This window comes from Gopherus flavomarginatus, chromosome 5 (assembly GCF_025201925.1).
Source record: "Gopherus flavomarginatus isolate rGopFla2 chromosome 5, rGopFla2.mat.asm, whole genome shotgun sequence".
Classification (NCBI taxonomy): domain Eukaryota; kingdom Metazoa; phylum Chordata; order Testudines; family Testudinidae; genus Gopherus; species Gopherus flavomarginatus.
Window position 1 is genome coordinate 97,002,692 of NC_066621.1, and position 23,305 is coordinate 97,025,996.

At 44.2% G+C, this 23,305-nt stretch overlaps 1 protein-coding gene across 1 annotated transcript in view; it reads right to left on the bottom strand.

The window, feature by feature from the left end:
• LOC127052400 (cytosolic phospholipase A2 beta-like) overlaps positions 1-23,305 on the bottom strand; it is a 44,639-nt gene that overhangs the window by 6,397 nt on the left and 14,937 nt on the right. The window contains exons 8-17 of the mRNA XM_050955998.1: positions 22,863-22,990; positions 22,618-22,728; positions 15,036-15,073; positions 13,909-14,044; positions 12,844-12,980; positions 11,063-11,285; positions 10,306-10,423; positions 5,112-5,249; positions 2,933-3,037; positions 1,793-1,984 (exon numbers count right to left, since the gene is read on the bottom strand). Coding sequence (XP_050811955.1) covers positions 1,793-1,984; positions 2,933-3,037; positions 5,112-5,249; positions 10,306-10,423; positions 11,063-11,285; positions 12,844-12,980; positions 13,909-14,044; positions 15,036-15,073; positions 22,618-22,728; positions 22,863-22,990 — 1,326 coding nt within the window. The remainder of the gene's footprint in view (positions 1-1,792; positions 1,985-2,932; positions 3,038-5,111; positions 5,250-10,305; positions 10,424-11,062; positions 11,286-12,843; positions 12,981-13,908; positions 14,045-15,035; positions 15,074-22,617; positions 22,729-22,862; positions 22,991-23,305) is intronic.

The following is a 23,305-nucleotide window of genomic DNA, read 5'->3' on the forward strand; positions in this document are numbered from 1 at the left end:
CTTTGACAGCATCTTGAAGTAATAACTTATGTTTCCATATCCCACTGTTAAAATTAGCAAATAATTCTCTAAAAATGTAACATTCATGGCTGCTAGGAACTCAAGATCTTGACTTAATGAGGGAAAAATCACTTGCTGATTCACACACCAAAAGCAGGAAGGGGTTTACATTTCAGTTCCTTTTGGTTGGGTGTATATTATTAATTTAAAATTCCACCCTCAACCCAAACCCCCATCTGCATATCACTGTGCTGAAAGTGTCCTGTACTTACTTTTCACTGGAAATCTGAATTAAAGTAAGCACTTCATTGGGAGAGTCCCCTTTTATATATTCAAACTCAAAAAGAGCTTTAAATAAATCTTTCCCATTAAAATCCCTCAAGGGAGTCAACTGGAATCATTCATTATTTCACAGTGTGAAATTCCCTGTTCTCATTTCACAAATTTACCACAGCAAAAATGAGGCCATTCATGAGCGCTTTTCTTCCCTCTCCAACCACCACCTGGCTGGTAAACAAGTCAAGTTAAACCCAGGCCTGAGGTTTTCAGGTAGGTCTAATCTAAAGAAAACTCTTTAAAATAAAATAAACTGCACCTTTAACCTGGAAAGCCTACCCTTATAACTCATTGCACATGAACTAGGGGTCACCAAATGAAATTAATAGGCTGCAGGTTTAAAACAAACAAAAGGAAGTATTATTTTACACAATGCACAGTCAACCTGTAGAACTCCTTGCCAGAGGATGTTGTGAAGGTCAAGACTATAGCAGGGTTCAAAAAAGAACTAGATAAGTTCATGGAGGATAGGTCCATCAATGGCTATTAGCCAGGATGGGCAGGGACGGTGTCCCTAGCCTCTGTTTGCCAGAAGCTGGGACTGGGTGACAGAGGATGGATCACTTGATGATTGCTTGTTCTGTTCATTCTCTCTGGGGCATCTGGCATTGGCCACTGTTGGAAGACAGGATACTGGGCTAGATGAACCTTTGATCTGACCCAGTACGGCCATTCTTATATCATTCATGCACATGTAGATGACCTCTCCTCCTGCCTCTGTTCTAAAGATGGCCTCTTGGATCTAACCTTTTCTTGGCTTCACTGAAGTAGCAAAAAGAGGTTGCAACACCTGATCAGTTGTTCACTTTTCTTACAACAGACTGTGTGCTTTCCTCCATGCCGCACCTTATGCGTGGGACACCTTCCCTGAACTAATCTGCAACACTACTATGCTCTCCTCCTGCAAATCCCTCCTCAAGACCCATTCCTACTAAGTTGCCTTCACAAATATTCCAGCTGATAATGCTCGTTGATACTGTTTATTTGATTGTATGTTTTATCCCTCTCCCCCCACACTTCAGATGTTGCTGGTTTTCTTAGGATGTGAGCTCTTTGGGACAGGGACTTTCTCACGTTGTGCATTTGGAAAACACTTAGCACATTGTGGGCTCTACCTAAATCCAACTGACATCATCAGCAGAAGGATCTGCCACTGCCAGCAAGGCTGAGGGTACAATGGCAGCCAGAGTTAGACAGGTGGGAGCCAGAACCTGCAAGGAGCTTGGAGGTGCACAGGGGTCAACCTCATCCTCTTCCCTGCATTCCAGGGATAAGGTCCCAGAGTGGCTGGTTCACCAAGCACAAAGGCAGCATATACGAGCAGATTCATATTTTCAGCCAACCCATTCGCTCATCTCTAATACATGACTTGTTACGTTTTTATTATTGCCATTAGTCATATCCCTTGACCTGAGGTGATACCTCAAAAGTGCAGCTAATGTTTAGTTGCAATTACCTTTCCAGTCAATAAATCCTCTCTGTTGGAGATAGTCCTTGTAAAATTCTAGGCCTCTCAAGAAGTTATGACTCTCTTCAAGTAGCAGGCGGGTGGTTAGAATGTCATTAAAGATTTCGCAAAGGTTCCCTGATGTGGAACATGAAGACTTGATGACAATGGAAGAGTCATCAGAAGCATTATTTTCTCTAGCTGGGAAATAGAAAAAGGACGGTAAGAGATAACTTTGACAAAGAATATGGAATGTTCCTTTCTTGGGCTAATCATCCACTCTGTATACTTCATGGGTCAACGCTGTTCTTGTTTCTTTGTCTGTGCACCTCTCAAGCTCTTTCTCTCTCACGCATGCACTTTAATGAAACAGTTGACCATATCTGAATCTTTTTTATTTAAAGAACTATTTCCAACTTCTAGTCTTTCAAATGACATGCTTGCTTCACAGCCCTGCTGACAGCCTGATATCACCAATTGCCCCATCCTTTGCATAGTCACAGTTGAAGTGAACTAGTGGTTTGAGAGCAAAATTAAAACTAATCAAAACATTTTTAATTAGCACTTAAATATGGCTGGGTTCAACAGGATGAGATTGGAAGGGTTACCAGGTGAATGGAAAGGTGAGTGATAAGTTGTTTTTGGCTAGTAGGATGATACTAGCACTTTAGGATTCTTGGTCCTATTTGATTTCAATTATCTTTACAAGAGTTTCCATTTCAATTGTTTAAAAGACACAAAAGTAAGGCAAGGGCAGTGCTACTGACCCAGCGCCATTACCGAATATGAAACAATGGCAACACAATATTGGTCAGCTGAGGAAGAGGCAGACAAAAGGTTACACTGTAATATACTGGTATCAGAGTCCTACATGGCCACCATGCAGAATTAACCCATTTCTGTCACAAAGGGAAGACTCTCATACTATCACAATGCTATTGGAATAAATCTGATATAAGTGAAAATCATTCTGGGGAATCCACTGGTAACCACAGTGCAATGACAGAACACAGGTAATGCACTGGTGTTTAGAGAGTTTGTGAAGGTCCATTAGCAGAAGTAGCAGAAATGTATCTTCTTGATAATGGGAACTATGTGGTCAGTTAAGGCAAGACTATATGTTAATCTTAAAACACTTTAAACTCTTACCTATATCTACCATGTCTTTGGCCCAATGGTCCCAGAATTCATCTGAATTTGAGGACCAGTATAAGCTATCCAGCAAATTCCGAGTAAAAACATTAGTCCAGATACCTGCAAGTCCAACCACATGAGAGAAACACCATATCAGCTCAAGTTAACCAGTGGTTTATCTCTTCTGGATAAAAATGTCATGAATTTTTATTTACAAGAACCCATGTTGAGTATAATTAAGTAGTCCGAGTTGATTGTGCTGTAACATAGTGCCCTAGATAGAAGAGCAAATCTGGGACTTTAGCTACAAAGATTGGCAGTGCTCAGACAAGAAAAGCTCCTCCTCAGGTGCTGGTGAACATTGCATTCTCTCACACTACTGGAGGGCAGCAAAGTACAGACTTCACCCTATCAAAAGAGGTCCTCTAATGCCCATGTGTATTAGTGGAGATAGAGAGTATAGAATATTGACAAAAAGATGTGATGAAGCAGAATGAACCTAAGATACCCTTCTGTGAACTGGTCTTTGGGTCAGTAATAGGCCAGCAGAGCACAAGGCAGTGAATCTATTATTAGCAATATCTGCTAGGGGTGTCGCTGTTGTTGCTCTTTCCATCGGACTGAAGAGAATGGGAGGGCACCAGCAGGAGAAGATTTGGGGGTGGATGCTAGGATGGCAGTTGGGAGGCATGAGGCACAGAGGCAAGGTGTCTGGAACTGTGGGGGCAGCCTGGTGTTGAGGGCAGTTGAGGAACAGCATTGAGCTCCACCAGGTGTGAGGGCTAATAAGGCCTTAGCAACAGAAGCACATACGGAGCTTGCCTCAGCCATGGCACTTCTAGCATGGTTCCAGGTACTGTTTCAAGAGAGATGGCTACCACAGCACTGCAGAGACCTCACAGGGGCAGCATTTACTATGTAAATGAGACCCAGAGACATCTGCTGCTCCCCAACAGCATGTTTTTCTCTTGCATGAAATCACCAGCACCCAAGAGGAGATTATCTAATCAAGTGTTATTACTTCTATTTATAAATGAAGGCATGTATCTGTTCAATGGGAATTTGACAGGTGCAGGATCAGATTGTGAGGGGACTGTAGGTGTATTGGGGTGAAAGGAGCTCCCACTTCTTCTGCCCTCCATGCAGGGTGTGTTCCCTCCATGCACACACATAAGAGGCCAAACTCAATCATGGTGTAACTACCAGTGTTGCCATCTCTTTCAATGAGAGTAAGACCATTTTAGCCCCTAGTGGAGCCAGCTAGTGATGCCAGAAGCTCCTGCCCTTGCATGGATTTCAGCCCTGCTTAAAGGAGAGAACTCATTTTGATTGGCTGCCTTGACCACATGCCTGCCTCCTGGGGAAGAGCAACCAATGATGGCCCTCTTCCCTTAAGAGTCAAGAGGAGTTTGGGGGTAGGGCAAGGGAAAGTTGACACCATTGTCACAGGAGAGGAGGGAGCAGAAAGACCCCAGCAGCTCAGGGTGATTCTGCTTCCTTCTCCCTTCCCCCTCCCGTGAAAAATGGATTGGCTCTGTTGGCCGCTTCTCCCACTCCATCCCTGTGCCACCAGGTCTGGGAAGGGGGTGAAGAATTCCTGGAGCTGCAGCAGGACCAGAAGTAGACAGATGGGCAAAGGGCAGATGTGGGAATGGTAGGATAGAAGTGATGAGGGACTGGGCATGCATCACTACTTGGTGGTCTACAGGATGGGCAGGCGTGGGGGCTGGTGGGGTCGAATAGATGTGGGAGCTGGTAAGTACATAATTCATTTCTGGGCTGGGGGGTGGGTAGATGTGGGGCTGCAGGGTGCAGAATTAATTATTTAGAAATTGGGCCTTTGAGGAAAAGCTGGAATCTCTGTGAGAGTCAAAACCAGCCAACTCTGTATTTGGAAAAGTTGGCAACTCTGATTGTGTCAGTGGGGGAGAGGGCAAGGGGAGTTCAAAAATCAAAAGATAGATCAAAAACACAATATAATTTTTTTAAAAAACTCTCATTATTTTAGGGAAACCGAATCATGATTTTTGAACTTGCAAGGTTGGCAATACTCGACTCCATTGGATCTGGGTAAATTTGACCCTAGGAGTCTGGCTGTTTAGGACTGCAATATATAGGCCAGTGGCTAGCCAGTGCCATATTTACATTCTCTATGGTGTTTTCATTAGGCTATATTCCATGAATAATAGGTCACCTTCCAGAAAGCAGATCCGAGACTCTGGGAGCTTCTTCACCAACCTCCCCATGAAGAACTCACTGTCAAAATTTTCTGATCGAATGAAGGCTCCATATTTCTGGAATCCCACCTCGTAAGGCGAGAACTCCACCCATTCTACAAAAGGATTGAAACACAAGGTTTTAATTATAATGCTAAGAGAGTAGGAAAAGCAAATGAGATTTACGCAGATGGATAAAGCAATTCAAAAATCAAACAATTTTGCTCCTCCCAGCTCCTCTGTGCTGACAGTAGCTTGTACATAAGCCCTACTACCCTCTTTATTAACATTTGGAGCTGATGTACATGGAGAATAAATTGTTTTCTCATCTCAGGAGAATATTGTCTCTCCAGATAAGAGTTGAGAGACCCATTGATGAAGCCCTGGGTGGAAACCTAGGGTTGAATGAATTTGGATACTCCTGTAAGCAGAGTCAGGATAAGCTCTACCCTGACATCTGGTGGAAAGAATGTGAGAGAGTGTATTTGCATAGGCACGCCCACCCTATCCCAGACCGCTGAGCAGTGGGACTGCTTGGTGACAAATGACTCACCCTCAGTTGGGTGGTACTCACTAGACAAGGGACATGGGTTCCGAAACCCAGTGAACTGAGAGAGGCTGGGGACAGGTATCTGTGCCTGGTGGTGCAGTCGCCTTGCGGAGCCAGAAGCACCAGTTGCACCCCCTCCTCTCTCCACTGTGGAATGTCAGAGTTGGTTTTTTTATTCCCTCGAGAATCTAAATACAGGTTACTGAGCTGAATGCACTTTGGGCTAATGGTGCACTAGCACTGGGGCTCCCCCACTAAGACCTGAGATCACTAAGAGTTGAAATCACGAAAAAGCTGAAATGACTGAGCTGAGAGCACTGTGTACTGTGCTAACTAGTGGGGGAGCCTGAAGATATACTGTGGAACAGAGCAGCTGGCGGAGTGGAGCAGTTGCGGGGACAGCTGGTGGCAGCAGAGCGGAGTAGCTGTGGGACGGGTGGAGCGGCCCACAGAGCGAGCGGAGCCGAGCAGTTTTGCAGAGCAGCTCATGGAGCAGAGCAGTTCCTGAGGACGGCTGGAGGAGCAGAGTGGAGCAGCTGGTAAAGCAGAGCAGTTTGTGGAGAAGGCGGAAGCAGAACCCATGGAGAGGCAGGGCAGTTGGCCCCGGACCATGTAAGGTGCCCCTTTTTACCCAGGCTGGGGGGAGGGACCTCTACAGATAAACTCTCGAATTCTGGGGTGGCATTGACCAGAGACTTTTGGGTTGTTGGACTTTGGGGTGATTGAACTTAAAACCCTAAGGGGAAAAAGGACAGTGCCAAACGTACTTGGAGGTGGGTTTTTGTTTATGGTTTCTGTTATAACCCTGTTTGTGGTGTTTCTCCAATGGGATGCCGCATTGATTTCTTCCTTTATTAAAAAAGATTTTGCTACACTCAGACTCCATGCTTGCGAGAGGGGAAGTATTGCCTCCTAGAGGTGCCCAGGGGGGTGTGGTATGTGAGTGTCCCAGGTCACTGGGTGGGGGCTCGAGCCGGTTATGCATTGTGTTACTGAAACGGAACCCCTGGATACTGAACCCGGCCCTTGTTGCTGCCAACTCAGAGGGGCAGAAGGGTTACACTCCAACATAGAGGCCAATTGGTGCCAACTGGCAATGGGTTCACTGTTGTATAATAGCAACTCCTAACAGGCCTGACAAACTCACTACCCCAACACACCGCTTTCATGGTATTTATCGATAAACCATGTCATGTAAGATCTTACATGAAAGCCAGGATCATGCTGATCATTAATATCATTGTGAAATGTCTGTGTGGCTATTATGTAAAACGTTACGTCCCCATAATCAAAACATGCTCCTAAAGTCTGAATCAAAGTATGGTTGACAAACGGGTTTTTTTTCCAGACAAAGGGTATATATCCACTTATCTATCTTGGTTCACGTGTAAACTAAGCATTGTAAGTCAACACAATTGAAGCCCTATTTCCAAAGAAAGTCAACAGGGAGGCAAGATATCAGAGACTGAACCACAGGGAGTTGTCCTGACTCTGGGGACAAACAATGAACTTTGGAGATATAAGGAGAAGGCAAAAGGACACCCCTTGATCCTGCACTTGCGGAAGGCAATGCAATTACATGTGTGAAAATGGGATCCCAACCTGCCCTGGTTGGAAACACGGTAAAGAACATTTAGGTGACATAAGACTGCTTTTAGACTGATGGTTACGCTGTTAAAGTTAAGTTTAGTCTCTAGAAAGCAGGTATTCATTTTGTTTTATATGTAACCTTTCTGTTTCCACTATCTTTACTCACTATCTCTTAAAACTTAACCTTTGACAATAATCTTAAAATGGATTGTTTTCACTATAAATCTCAGTGCTGTGATGTAATACAAGAACTGGACCTGGGTTGAATCAGACAAAGTTGCTGTGCACACGGTTCCCTTGGGAACAGAATACCTAGTATTTCTGTGAGTGTTCAGTGAATAAGGGCTGGACTCTACAATGAAATGATTCAAATGAGGGGTCATGGACTGGGGTGAACCTAATGTTAAGCTGCAAGGCAAAGTAAGTGCTGGCAAAGCCCATGGGAGACTTTTTTGGCGCTTAACAAGCTTAGCAAGGTGACTCACATTCCTGAGCATGCTGAGAACCATCACAGATGCTAAGGCCAAGATTTTCAAAAAATGTGTGCCTAACATTAAAAACATAAGAACATAAGAACGGCAGTACTGGGTCATACCAAAGGTCCATCTAGCCCAGTATCTGTCTACTGACAATGGCCAATGCCAGGTGCTCCAGAGGGAGTGAAGCTAACAGGCAATGATCAAGTGATCTCTCTTCTGACCATCCATCTCCATCCTCTGATGAACAGAGGCTAGGGACACCATTCTATACCCTTCCTGGCTAATAGCCATTTATGAACTTAGCCACCATGAATTTATCCAGTTCCCTTTTAAATATTGTTATAGTCCCAGCCTTCACAACCTCCTCAGGTAAGGAGTTCCACAAGTTGACTGTGCGCTGTGTGAAGAAGAACTTCCTTTTATTTGTTTTAAACCTACTGCCTATTAATTTCATTTGGTGACCCCTAGTTCTTGTAGTATAGGAATAAGTAAATAACTTTTCCTTATCCACTTTCTCCACATCACTCATGATTTTATATACCTCTATCATACCCTCCCTTAGTCTCCTCTTTTCCAAGCTGAAGAGGCCTAACCTCTTTAATCTTTCCTCGTATGGGACCCTCTCTAAACCCCTAATCATTTCAGTTGCCCTTTTCTGACCCTTTTCTAGTGCTAGAATATCTTTTTTGAGGTGAGGAGACCACATCTGTACACAGTATTCGAGATGTGGGTGAACCATGAATTTATATAAGGGCAATAATATATTCTCAATCTTATTCTCTATCCACTTTTTAATGATTCCTAACATCCTGTTTGCTTTTTTGACCGCCTCCACGTACTGCATGGACATCTTCAGAGAACTATCCACGATGACGCCAAGATCTTTTTCCTGACCCGTTGTAGCTAAATTAGCCCCCATCATATTGTATGTATAGCTGGGGTTATTTTTTCCAATGTGCATTACTTTACATTTATCCACATTAAATTTCATTTGCCATTTTGTTGACCAATCACTTAGTTTTGTGAGATCTTTCTGAAGTTCTTCACAATCTGCTTTGGTCTTAACTATCTTGAGTAGTTTAGTATCATCTGCAAACTTTGCCACCTCACTGTTTACCCCTTTCTCCAGATCATTTATGAATAAATTGAATAGGATTGGTCCTAGGACTGACCCTTGGGCAACACCACTAGTTACCCCTCTCCACTCTGAGAATTTACCATTAATTCCTACCCTTTGTTCCCTGTCTTTTAACCAGTTCTCAATCCATGAAAGGACCTTCCCTTTTATCCCAAGACAACTTAATTTACGTAAGAGCCTTCCGTGAGAGACCTTGTGAAAGGCTTTCTGGAAATGTAAGTACACTATATCCACTGGATCCCCCTTGTCCACATGTTTGTTGACCCCTTCAAAGAACTCTAATAGATTAGTAAGACACGATTTCTCTTTACAGAAACCATGTTGACTATTGCTCAACAGTTCATGTTTTTCTACGTGTCTGACAATTTTATTCTTAACTATTGTTTCGACTAATTTGCCCAGTACTGACGTTAGACTTACCGGTCTGTAACTGCTGGGATCACCCCTACAGCCCTTTTTAAATATTGGCCTTACATTAGCTAACTTCCAGTCATTGGGTACCGAAGCCGATTTAAAGGACTGGTTACAAACCTTAGTTAATAGTTCCGCAACTTCACATTTGAGTTCTTTCAGAACTCTTAGGTGAATGCCATCTGGTCCCGGTGACTTGTTAATGTTGAGTTTATCAATTAATTCCAAAACCTCCTCTGGTGACACTTCAATCTGTGACAGTTCCTCAGATTTTTCACCTACAAAAGCTGGCTTAGGTTTGGGAGTCTCCTTAACATCCTCAGCCGTGAAGACTGAAGCAAAAAATCCATTTAGTTTCTCCACAATGACTTTATCGTCTTTAAGCCCTCCTTTTGTATTTCGATCATCAAGGGGCCCCACTGGTTGTTTAGCAGGCTTCCTGCTTCTGATGTACTTAAAAAACATTTTGTTATTACCTTTGGAGTTTTTGGCTAGCTGTTCTTCAAACTCCTCTTTGGCTTTTCTTATTACACTCTTGGACTTCAAAGCCCAGATTTAGCTTCTAAATAAGATCAGATCATTGCCTGTTTAGATATTTATATGGCCCTCCTCACAATAGTATCCAAGCGCAGTAGAGAAGTACTCTTCCGAGTTTACAGATGGGGAGCTAAGACACAAGGTACATTAAAGTGATTGGCCCAAGGTTACACAGAAAGTCTGTGGCCCACCTGGAAACTACACACCAGTCTCCTGAGTCTACATCCAAGTTCCCTGTCCACGTCCAAGTGCCCTATCCACTAAATCATCTCCTCTCATCTTCAAAAGTAATGAGCACCCAGCAGCTCCAAGGTAAGGACAAATTCCTTTCTCACTCCAGTAAAAGGTGAACCTTCCAGAACTGGTGCTGAGCAGGAGAGGAATTTTTCCCTTCTCAAAATCTCTTTAGCCTCTCTGACCCATAAGGAACTGAATTCAGAAACAAGGGTAAAGCTTGGAACACTTACCTCTAAATTTAAAAGTGCTGATTTGTTCCACTTTGACGTTGAGGATTGCATAGAGAGGCAAGGGATTCTGACCCTGATCCACAGCCTTGCGCTGGTCTGAGAGTTTACTCTCCTCTGGCTAATGAGGGAGACACAAAATATCACAAAGAGCATAAGGAAAATTGAAACAAACTGAAATGCAGTAAGAAGAAACTGCCAACAGAGTCTACTTGGGCAGCATAAATAGATGTGTTAATACCAAATGCATGAAGCTATTGGACACATTTTCAGAAGTGGCCTCCAAATCTCTGCCTGGATTTCTGCATGGATTTTTTTTTTGACACCAGGTAACATTTTCAAAAGCATCTGAGTGATTTAGGCAACTAACTCCTATTGACCTTTAATGAGGCAGAGGCAAATTTGCCAGAAGTTATTAGTGATTTTGGTGACTCAGCTTTTGAGTGCCCAACTGCAGACACCTTTAAAGGTGGCTGATTTTCAGAGGATGGTTGCTCAGCACCTTTTGAAAATCAGTTGGGCACTCAAAAACTGAGGCACTCAAAATCACTAGAGGCTTTGGAAAATCTTAAGTCACCTTTGAACGTAGGACTGAGGCACTTCGGTGAACTTTATCCATCTCTATTTCTGAACAGTTAAATTTTAGGGGACTATATGTTTGCATGCACCCACATTGTCATTAAAGTCTCAAAGAAACAGAGAAATCATTTTCCTTAGCTATGGCATAGCAGGTACATGCTCCAGGAAGCACTGTACTTACCTCATCATGTAAAAATGCTTCCTGAACAAGTGACCACAGCTCTGTAAAAGATGAGATGTGTCCTTCTTTTGCCCTCTTAATCATCTCTTCGTGATAATACTTCAGATGCTCCATGGAAATAACATTCATCTTGCACTTCATCACCTGTTTCTTTGCTAGACTGATTGGTCCTTCCAGAGTTTTCTGTGACCAGTCAGTATTTTTGTACAGGTTGGTCATGGTCCTGAAGCAAAGAGGTGATGTTAACAAAACAAGAATCAGTTTAATAATAGAAACACACTACATTTACCTAGTGTCTTCCACTCAAGGACATCAAGGCACTTTACAAACTTTGATGAATTAAACCTCACAACACTCCTATGAAGCAGGTGAGAATTATTTATGGATGTTCTTGGTTTACAGTATTCAGATCCAGATCCAGAGTTCCTCGAAGAGCTTGGGAGCGTTTGGATCTGAGGGCTTGGATTGGGCCCCTCGTCCAGAATTGCTATTCCTATTTTGTCGATGGAGAAACCCAGAGAGTTGTTAAGCATTTGCTCCTAACTTCTTGGACTCAGTGCAGGGTTTATGCTGACTACACCTGGGAGCAGGATTCCTGTCCTAAATACATCTAGTTGGAACATTTATGACAAAAATGAAATTTTCACTGCAATATGCTGTTTCAGCAAAGCCAAAACGTTTCATGAAGCCATATCAGTTTTGCTGGTTTTCATCAGGAAGGAGAAGGAAGAAAGTGAGACAGAGAGAGTGCTTTCTTATAGTCTATAGCCTGGTTAGGGCACTGGCCTGCACTGTGGGAGACCCCAGTTCAAAGTCCCTGCCTGATTCAGTGTGATCTGGGATGAAAAACTGTTCTACCTTAGATAGAACTGGGACTTGAACCTGGGTCTCCCAAGCCAGTGACCTAAACACTCCACCACCTAAAAAAAATTATCAGGTTTCAATCCAAAAACAAACATTTCAATATAATTCCATTTTCACAAAAGTCTTCAAAAGGTTTTGCTTTTGTTCCAGCGTAGAATGACACCAAATTTCAAAACCTCAAAAGTTGCTGCGAAGAACTGTCATTCTGTGGTCAGTTCCAATACTAAATGACTTCCCCAAATTTACCAAAGAGTTAATGGCAGAGCCAGGATAGGAAGCCTCTGTTTATATACATGACTTAGGCTATGTCTACATTACTGTGGTAAGTTGACCTCAGTTACGCAACTCCAAATACGTGAATAACATAGCTGGAGTCAATTTAGTTTAGGTTGATTTACTGCAGTGTCTACACCACACTGGATCAATGGGAGACAGACACTCTCCCATCGACTTACCTTACTCTTCTTGTTCCAGGTGGAGTACAAGGTCGACCAGAGAGCGATCTGCAGTCAATTTAGCAGGTCTTCACTAGAACCACTAAATTGACCCCCAGTGCATCCATCTGGCAGTAGTGTAAACATAGCCTTAGGCTGGGAAAATACAAAAGCGATGGAGAAGAGCAGAGAGTATCTCTGTGTGAGGGCAAGTAGAACTTCTGTTTTTATAGGTTCTAAGGCTTTCTACAATGGTTTGTGTTCTTTTAGAAGAGAGGGGTTGAAAAAGAGACAAAACTTGGAGAGATTTAGCAGTCCTAAATTGAAATTGTTTTAAAAGCCAACTCCAAGTTTTAGCAATGGACTAGGAGCATTCAAGGATCTAAACAAGTTACAAGCATTTGTCACTACACTGAAATGTCAAAGTCACAGCCATTCTGGAGCTGTAATTAAAAATAAATAAAGCCCCTCTCTTGTCCTCACCATGTTGAGCCAGAAGTACCAGTGAGATATGTAGCACAGTCCAAGAGATTCAGCTTCTGGAGACCTAAGAGGTGGCCATACATTGCTGACATTGCCCTGACACTTCCACCTGTTGCCATGACAGCTATCACTGGGATCTGTTGAAAACAAACATTAACCTTAACATTTAGCTACCTGCCTACCCAGAAAAGACAACTGAAGATCTGGGATTGGAGTCAGCAGATATTCTTGGAGAATGCTTAAATAGAGCCAATGTTTAGTCAGTCCTCAGGAGAGTCATCTTATTCATTGACGTTAGCGAGGAGTGAACCTCAAAAGGTACGTTGGGGTTCCATTAGTCTCAACTGAACCCTAAAAAAGTTTAAAATTTTGAATAAACATGCAAAGTCTCCTTCTTCTCTTCATCCATTATCAGTGGCACTGTGATGATTTATGCCAGATAAGAATTTGTCCCTTGACATCGGGAACATTTTTAAAAGATCTAATAATGAAAGAATTCAGGGAGGTCATGGTCTGCTTAGTGAGCTAAGAGCAAGGAAACAGTACATTCATCAATGAAATTATTCTTTATTAAATTATTCACTTATTATTACAAAAACACATCTAGAAAGGGAAGTGTTACATTCACAATTCAGCCAGATACTATGGAATAACAAGAACTTTTTGTGAAAAATCAAAACCAGAAAAATTTCAATTCAGAAGTGCAGACAGGATGTCTTTTGGGAGTTGCTGGGGCCTCATGCCCCTATTCTCCTCTATGGACCAGGGTCCCTGGCTGTACTACACTTCCCATTTTCGGCCAGCCCTAATGTTCAAGCATGACATACAAGGCAGCATTTTTAAACACTACTCAGTGTGCATAATTCCAAGATCCTTAATCATTTTTAAATACAGCACTTTGGGGTTCTGTTTCAGCTCCATTAAAATCGATGGATTTGCCTGCAGTATAGAAGGGCGGAAGATGAAATTCACTGGGAACTGCACAGATTCAGACTCATCATATCTGAAATATATTTTCCTCTCCCATAATCTCACCCGAGTCACAGGACTGACTGACTCACAAACCTCATGCTCATGCAGATCTCTCCTCAGCTGAAGAACTTTTTTCAAGGCACTAGCAACCACCTTCTTCCTTTTCTGCAAGAAATCTTGCTCCTCTTCACACAGATTGTACCCTAAACGCACATCTAGACTTTCTGAGCTGGAACAAATATAATGATATGTAATCACACAGGCCCAGATTAGCTTATTAAAATTGCAACATACATTTTCTGCAACTAAGTTCCATAAAGAATCATGATTTACCATTCAGATTTACAGACACACAAACCAGTCCCGCAGCCTCAGAGTAAACAACTGACTTTAGACTCTTCATGCTTTTGCATTGTCTTGGAAACCTCTCTTTGTTTTTCACTAGAAAGTCCAGTGAGATGAATGGAATTTCAGCACATATCTGGCAGGACCAGCCTGACAACAACCTTATTCTCCAAGCATATCTGGTATTTCAGTCATTGAAAGATAGCTAAGCTGGGGAGAAATCTCTGCATGCCTCTAATTAGCTTTGACACCAGCACCCCTGCTATATCTGCTATGCATCTTGTCTGAGATATGGTGACCAGAACCAAACACAGGATTCTATGCAAGGCTGCATGATTGACTGATGTTATTGTAATATACTGTGCTCTGTATTTTCTGTTCTTCATGCACCCTAACTTTTTACTTTCCCTAGTTAGTGTTCCTTTCTATTGGCTTCACTTGGGCCGGATTTCTTGTTTTGGAAGATAGCTATTTGCCTTGAAGAACCGCGCGAACCTTGCTTTTTAAATCCTATCCATTTTTTCTATTGCTTTCCTGCTTCTCTGACTCTGCTCTGGTATGTTTAAGAAGGCTCCATGCTGAGACGAAGGATTTTAATTTTCTCCTTCACTTTAGGGCCTTTGCAACTAGGTTCCTCATAGTTTTCAAATTCTCCTTTTTCACTTGATGTCATGGTGTTCATTTATGTTATGATTTTCCCCAGGGATGTCTACTATATTGTGGTCCCTCTTCCAGTGGCTCTACTATAGTGGCTTATTGAACTGACTTGTGAGTGTTATTTAGGATTAAGTCAAGAATTGCCTCTCCTCTCAAGTGCTTTAGAATTAGCTGTCCCAAGAAGAATAAGAACTTTATGGAGAAAGAGGATTGCTTACCAATCATTTACTTGGACCTGCAGTTCCAACTTTGTACCCTAAAAGCAAAGAATTACAATATTAAAAAGACAGGTAAGATTTCAATAAATGAACAATGGTGATTTAGTGAGAGAGATGGTTTTTCACTCCCCAATCTCTGTCTCTTCGGAGATGAATGGCTGTCATAACATATTTCCCAGATTTGGACCTTAGCGTCCAAAATATGGGTGTTAGCATGAAAACCTCCAAGCTTAGTTACCGGCTTGGACCTGGAAAAGCTGCCACCCCCCAAAAAATCAGAGTGTTTTGGGGCACTCTGGTCCCCCCAACAACCTTCCCTGGGGACCCCAAAGACCCAAATTCCTTGAGTCTTACAACAAAGGGGAATAAACCATTTCCCCCCCTTCTCCCTTCCAGGTGTTCCCTCCCTGGCTTCCTGGAGAGATACACAGAAGCAAGCTCCGTGAATCTAAACAGAGGGACTCCACCCTCCCTATTTCCAGTCCTGGAAAACACAAGTACCGAGAGAGAGCTAATCTCTCCTCTTCCTCCCTCACCCAGAGGGTATGCAAAGTCAGGTTAGTAGATCTAACACAAAGAGATTTTCCCCCCCTGACTTCTTCCTCCCACCAATTCCCTGGTGAGCTGCAGACTCAATTCCCTGGAGTCCCCACTAAAGAAAAAACTCCAACAAGTCTTAAAAAGAAGGCTTTATAAGAAGAAAGAAAAATACATTAAAATGGTCTCTTTGTATTAAGGTGACAAATACAGGGTCATTTGCTTAAAAGAAAAAAATGAATAAACAGCCTTATTCAAAATGAATACAATTTAACACATTCCAGCAACTATACACATGTAAATACAAAAAAACTCAAACAATATAACCCTACTGTCTTATCTCTTTGTACTTACAACTGGGAAACAGAAGATTAGAAAGCTGGAGATAGAAAAATCACTCTCATAGCTGAGAGGGTACAGACACAAGACAAAGAACAAAGAACTTACACCCAAAACTTCCCTCCACCCAGATTTGAAAAAGTCTTGTTTCCTGATTGGTCCTCTGGTCAGGTGTTTCAGGTTACTCCTTTCCAGGTGAAAGAGACATTAATCCTTAGCTATCTGTTTATGATACGCCCCCTAAATTGCAGACAGTGGGGAACCTCACTGGCAGCGATTTCTTTCTCGAACTTTAAAATAAACAGATTAACACAACACATGCACCTTTACATATATCACTAAGTATATAACTAACAGACTTTTACATTTTAAGAACACTTTTTAAGTGCTGGATTCTGGGAAACTCTCATGGGAGAGAGCATCAGCTACTTTGTTAGAAGCTGCTGAAATGTGCTGAATTTCAAAATCAAAATCTTGGAGAGCTAAACTCCAACGAAGAAGTTTCTTGTTGTTCCTCTTGGCAGTATGAAGCCACTTCAGCGCAGCATGGTCAGTTTGTAGCTGGAACCGCCATCCCCAAACATATGGGTGTAGCTTTTCCAGGGCGTACACAATGGCGTAGCATTACTTTTCACTGACTGACCAGTGACTTTCCCTCTCAGACAGTTTCTTGCTGAGAAACACGACAGGATGGAAGTTGTGATCCGTTGCTTCCTGCATGAGAACTGCTCCTATACCACGCTCAGATGCATCCATGGTTACTAGGAATGGCTTGTCAAAGTCCGGGGCCCTGAGCACAGGGTCAGACATGAGCGTTGCCTTAAGTTGGGTAAAGGCCTTTTGACACTCATCAGTCCACTTAACTGCATTTGGCTGGGTCTTTTTGGTCAGGTCGGTCAGTGGGGCAGCGATTTAGCTGTAGTGTGGTACAAATCACCTGTAGTACCCGGCCAAGCCTAAGAAGGATTGGACCTGTTTGTTTGACCTTGGGACAGGCCACTTTTGGATAGCATCCACGTTGGCCTGTAGGGGGTTTATGGTTTCTCGACCCACCTGGTGTTCCAGGTAAGTTACTCTGTTTTGGCTGATTTGACATTTTTTGGCCTTAACAGATTAGAAAGCTGGAGATAGAAAAATCACTCTCATAGCTGAGAGGGTACAGACACAAGACAAAGAACAAAGAACTTACACCCAAAACTTCCCTCCACCCAGATTTGAAAAAGTCTTGTTTCCTGATTGGTCCTCTGGTCAGGTGTTTCAGGTTACTCCTTTCCAGGTGAAAGAGACATTAACCCTTAGCTACCTGTTTATGACAATGGTTTCCCATCCTCTTCCTCTGTTATCCTTGGGAAGGAGGAGAAGGGGAGTAAATAAGCCTACTGCCCCCAACAGATGTTCTAGGCAACCTGAAGTTTCAGCAGCAGTGGAACTGACAGCATTGTTTCTGGTTCCACTGCCGAATGAGTGGGATAGGCCACCCGCCTCCCTGTGGATGCCCAAATGGAGTGGTGGAGCATCATGCCAGCCTGAGCAGCAGTACCAGGCCTCCCCTTACACCAAGACAAATGTTGGAGGAAGGGGGCCAGCCAGTCCACTGAAGACCAGGCAGAGGGAGAAGGGAAATAAATCACTAGGTCCCACCAAAAGGCTGCTAAAGGTAAGAAAGAAGTCAAGGCCTGCTGAAGAGGGGAACACTGAGACTTCGGGTACGTCTACACTACGGGATTATTCCGATTTTACATAAACCAGTTTTGTAAAACAGATTGTATAAAGTCGAGTGCACGCGGCCACACTAGGCACATTAATTCGGCGATGTGCATCAAAGGTCAGAGGCTAGCGTCTATTTCTGGAGCGTTGCACTGTGGGTAGCTATCCCATAGTTCCTGCAGTCTCCCCCACTCCTTGGAATTCTGGGTTGAGATCCCAGTGCCTGATGGGGAAAAATCATTGTCGCGGGTGGTTCTGGGTACAGCCTCACCCCTCCCTCCCTGAAAGCAGCAGACAACCATTTCGCGCCCTTTTTCCTGGGTGAACTGTGCAGATGCCATAGCACGGCAAGCATGGACCCTGCTCAGATCAATACCGCACTCGTGGACGTTGTAAACACCTCACGCATTCTCGTGCTGTCTATGCTGAACTGGGACCTGCAAAGCCAGGTGAGGAGGAGGAGGTGACTACGGCAGCGCGGTGATGAGAGTGATGAGGACATGGACACAGAATTCTCTCAAACTGCGGGCCCCTGCGCTTTGGAGATCCTGCTGGTAATGGGGCAGGTTCTAGCCATTGAACGCCAATTTTGGGCCCGGAAAACAAGCACAGACTGGTGGGACCACATAGTTTTGCAGGTGTGGGACGATTCGCAGTGGCTGCGAAACTTTCGCATGCGTAAGGGCACTTTCATGGAACTTTGTGACCTGCTTTCCCCTGCCCTGAAATGCCAGAATACCAAGATGAGAGCGGCCCTCACAGTGGAGAAGCGAGTGGCAATAGCCCTCTGGAAGCTTGCAACGCCAGACAGCTACCGGTCAGTCGGGAATCAATTTGGAGTGGGAAAATCTACTGTGGGGGCTGCTGTGATGCAAGTAGCCAAAGCAATCATTAAGCTGCTGCTACGAAAGGTTGTGACTGGGAAACGTGCAGGTCATAGTGGATGGCTTTGCTGCAATGGGATTCCCTAACTGTGGGGGGTGGGTGAAAGATGGAACCCATATCCCTATCTTGGCACCGGAGCACCAGGGCACCCAGTACGTAGACTGCAAGGGGTACTTTTCAATGGTGCTGCAAGCACTGGTAGATCACAAAGGACGTTTCATCAACATCCACGTGGGATGGCCAGGAAGGGTTCATGATGCTCGCGTCTTCAGGAACGCTACTCTGTTTAAACGGCTGCAGCAAGGGAATTACTTCCCAGACCAGAAAATAACAGTTGGGGATGTTGAAATGCCTATAGTTATCCTGGGTGACCCAGCCTATCCCTTGATGCCATGGCTCATGAAGCCATACACAGGCAGCATGGACAGTAGTTAGGAGCTGTTCAACTACAGGCTGAGCAAGTGCAGAATGGTGGTAGAATGTGCATTTGGCCATTTAAGGCACGCTGGTGCACATTACTGACTCGCTCAGACCTCAGCCAAACCAATGTCCCCTTTGTTATTGCTGCTTGCTGTGTACTCCACAATCTCTGAGAGAGTAAGGGGGAGACCTTTATGGCGGGGTGGGAGGCTGAGGCAAATCACCTGGCCGCTGATTACGTGCAGCCAGACACCAGGGCGATTAGAAGAGCACACCATGAAGTGGTGAGCATCAGAGAAGCTTTGAAAACAAGTTTCATCACAGGCCAGGGTACGGTGTGACTGTTGTGTTTGTTTCCCCTTGATGAACCCCCCCCCTTGATTGACTCATTCCCTGTAAGCAACCCACCCTCCCCCTTCGATTACAGCTTGCTTAAGGAAATAAAATCACTACCATTTAAAAATCATGTATTCTTTATTAAAAAGTCATTATAAAAAGAGGGAGAGAACTGACAAGGTATCCCGAGTGTGGTTTGAGAGGAGGATAGGAGGGAAAGAAAAGGCCACTAAAAACATTTCAATGTAATGACAGCCTTTTGGTTGGGCTATCCACGGGGGTGGAGTGGGCGGGTGCACAAAGCCTTCCCCCACGCATTCTTACATGTCTGGGTGAGGAAGACATGAAACATGGTGAGTGGTGAGGGTGGTTACACAGGGGTTGCAGCTGCACTCTATGACCCCGCTGCTCTTCCTGAAGCTCCACCAGACGTCGGAGGATATCAGTTTGATCACGCAGCAGCCTCAGCATTGCATCCTGCCACCGCAGATCTTCCTGCCACCACCTCTCATCTCGAGCCTTTCTCCTATCCTCACGTTCATCCCTCCTGTCGTCACGTTGGTCCCTCCTAACCTCACGATGGTCCCTCCTATCTTCACGTTCATTGGCATCTTTCCTGTAATTTGATACCACGTCCTTCCACTCATTCAGATGAGCTCTTTCATTGCGGGTCACTTCCATGATTTCCCGAGAACATTTCGTCTCGCATCTTCTTTTTCCTCCGCCTTATCTGAGATAGCCTTCAGGATGGAGTAGGGAGGCTTGAAAAATGTGCAGCTGCATGAGGGAGGGAAAAAAGGGGAGAAGCATTTAAAAAGATACATTTTACAGAACAATGGTTATACTCTTTCACAGTGAACAACACTATTCACCTTACATAGCACATGTGATTTCACTACAAGGTCGCATTTTGCATCTTAATATTGAGTGCCTGCGGTTATGGTGTTAGAGATCTCACAGACGCAGGCCCGGGCCTCAGAATTCAGCTTGCATGCGGCCATGGTAAGCCATTCTCTTTCAGCTTCTGCAGCCTTCATATACACAGTGCCCTCCTTTCCCAAATACCAAGCAAATCCCGTTCAGTGATGCTTCTTTCCTGTTAACATGCAGCAGCAGAAGCCGCCACCCCCCATCCAATTCTCTGGGATGATCGCTTTACCCCTGCCCCCACCGCATGGCTGGTATCATGGAAGATCACTGCTAATCACCCCCCCTTTCTCCCCCCCGCACCACGTGGCTGGTAGGAGAGAAGATCCCTGATAGCCAAACGTGAAAAAGCTCAGCGCTATTCCCTTCCTCCTCTCCCCCCACTTGGCTACTTGCAAGGAAGGATTTCTTTTAAACAACAGGCAAACAGCCCAGTAGCAATGGCCATCTCTGTCCCCTTACTTAAATTCCTGAATTTCAACCAGGTTACCATGAACGATATCACTCTCCTGAGGATAACACAGCGAGATAAAGAATGGATGTTTATTGAATGCCAGCAATCACCGGGACCACACGCAGCTATGCTTTGTCATGCAATGATACCAGATTACTTGCTACATGCATGGCGTGGTAAAGTGTCCTACCATGGTGGACGGAATAAGGCTGCCTTGCCCAGAAACTTTCTGCAAAGGCTTTTGGAGTACCTCCAGGAGCACTTCATGGAGATGTCCCTGGAGGATTTCCGCTCCATCCCCAGACATGTTAACAAACTTTTCCAATAACTGTACTGGCCGCGAATGCATGCCAAGTCCTCAGGGCAAATCAATCATTAAAAAACACTTGCTTTTAAACCATGTTTTATATTTACAAAGGTACACTCACCGGAGGTCACTTCCATGGCTTCACTGTCTGGGCTAGTGGCTTGGGAGGGCTGGGAGGGTAATTCCGTCTGGGTGAGAAAAAGCTCCTGGCTGTTGGGGCTAACGGAGTGCTGTGTGCTCTCTGCAAGCTCGACCTCCTCTTCCTCCTTGTCATCTTCCCCATCCACAGAATCCTCAGCCATGGCTGAGATTACCACCTCCACCTTGGAATCCAGGGACAAGGGTGGGGTAGTGGTGGCGGACCTCCCTGGAATTGCATGCAGCTCAGCATAGAAGCAGCATGTTTTCGGCCCTGCCTCGGACCTTCCGTTTGCTTCTTTGGTTATCTGGTAGGCTTGTCTGAGCTCCTTAACTTTCACTCTGCATTGCACTGAGTCCCTGGTGTGGCCACTCTCCATCATAGCCTTGGAAATTTTTTCAAATATATTTTCATTTCGTCTTTTGGAACGGAGTTCTGTTAGCACAGAATCCTCTCCCCATATAGCGATCAGATCCAGTACCTCCCATGCAATCCATGCTGGAGCTCTTTTTCGATTCTCAGGAGACTGCATTGTTACCTGTGCTGATGAGCTCTGCGTGGTCACCTGCGCTGATCAGAGCTCCACGCTGGCCAAACAGGAAATGAAATTCAAAAGTTCGTGGGGCTTTTCCTGTATACCTGGCCAGTGCATCCGAGTTCAGATTACTGTCCAGAGTGGTCATAGTGGTGCACTGTGGGATACCGCCCGCAGGCCGATACTGTCGATTTGCGGCCACACTAACCCTAATCCGATATGGTAATACTGTATTTAGCGCTACTCCTCTCATTGGGGAGGAGTACAGAAACCGATTTAAAGGGCCCTTTATATTGATATAAAGGGCCTCGTTGTGTGGATGGGTACAGCGTTAAATCGGTTTAACACTGCTAAAAATCAGTTTAAACGCCTAGTGTAGACCAGGCCTTCTAGGGATGGGGGGATCCAGAGGGAGTCAGAAAGATTTTCATTCTCCTTTCTCCCTGAAGGATTTCTTCACTCCTTAGCCTCACCCCAAGCCTGCCATAGGGTTTGGAAGAGGAAGCATGGTTCCCACTGGCAGAGTTTGAGGAGATGGTTGGATTGGTGCTCCTCTAACTCTGCCTGGTCTATTAGAACTGGAGGAGTAGTCAGCTAGCGAGCTCCAGGGATGATGAGTGACACAAATGTCAATCAGACAAACATTTTTAGATTAAGATTAAAAATATCTACCTGGCTAGAGAGCACTGCTACTCCTGCTGTTCAGGAAACTTACTTTTGGGCACACCCACCCCTATTCATTATCTTCATAAAGGGATGTCCCAACAGCGATCAGACCAATAAAACATCACTACTTTAAAGACAATGAACTCTCCGAGACAGTATTGCATCTACAAAGCCTCAATAACAGCTTCCTGTCAACCCCACTAGTTTATTGATAAATTAAACAGATTACCTATTGCTATAATGCTTAACAGTTATTTTTCTTTATTCATTCAACCGACCTATATCTTTGCTCCCTTCAGCAAAAGTCAATGTAAATTATGACACACTCACCTTTTCTACAGGAAGGCCTACTTTCACTTTCTGTCCCACAGCAAGTAATGTCAAGGGTATTGTTAAGGAGTCATCTGAATTGTCTTTATTCTCTTGTGTATCTGAAACACACTGTGGGAGGGGGAACTTAACTGTTTTATCTGGAAGCAGGAAACATTTCAAATCTGTTGAACAAATGAGCAGCTCTGATCCACTGTAAATGAGTGGAAGAGTTGTAACAAATGATAACGAACAGAGGATATTACCTGCAGCCTGGCTTTTAGTATTGGCTCCCAACTCTTTATGCAGTGAAAGCGGAAAGTATCCAAGTCCGCAGTGGTTTTTTGTGTTCCTTCATACGATGCATCCACCGTAAGCACAACGTTTTTATTCTCTAGAGAAAATAGTTTTATACAGGGAACACGACTGACTCTGGAGTACAACAAGCAACAAAGGTGGCACACTTCCATCTGTGCAGTTTACATCTTTCACACAACCCTTCAGCAGCCAACCAAAAATGGCCAGTAGCTGGTATTCTCATTCAACAAAAGGAAATCTGAGACATATTGGCCTTCCCACTGTTGACTTGGGGGGATCCCCTCCCACTTTTTCCCACCCATGAAAGCATGTGGCACTTTGGTAACTCTATCTCTTTTCCTTAAAGTTAACAGTTACAACTGAAAGAGGATCGAGGCTGAGAAAGACAGCT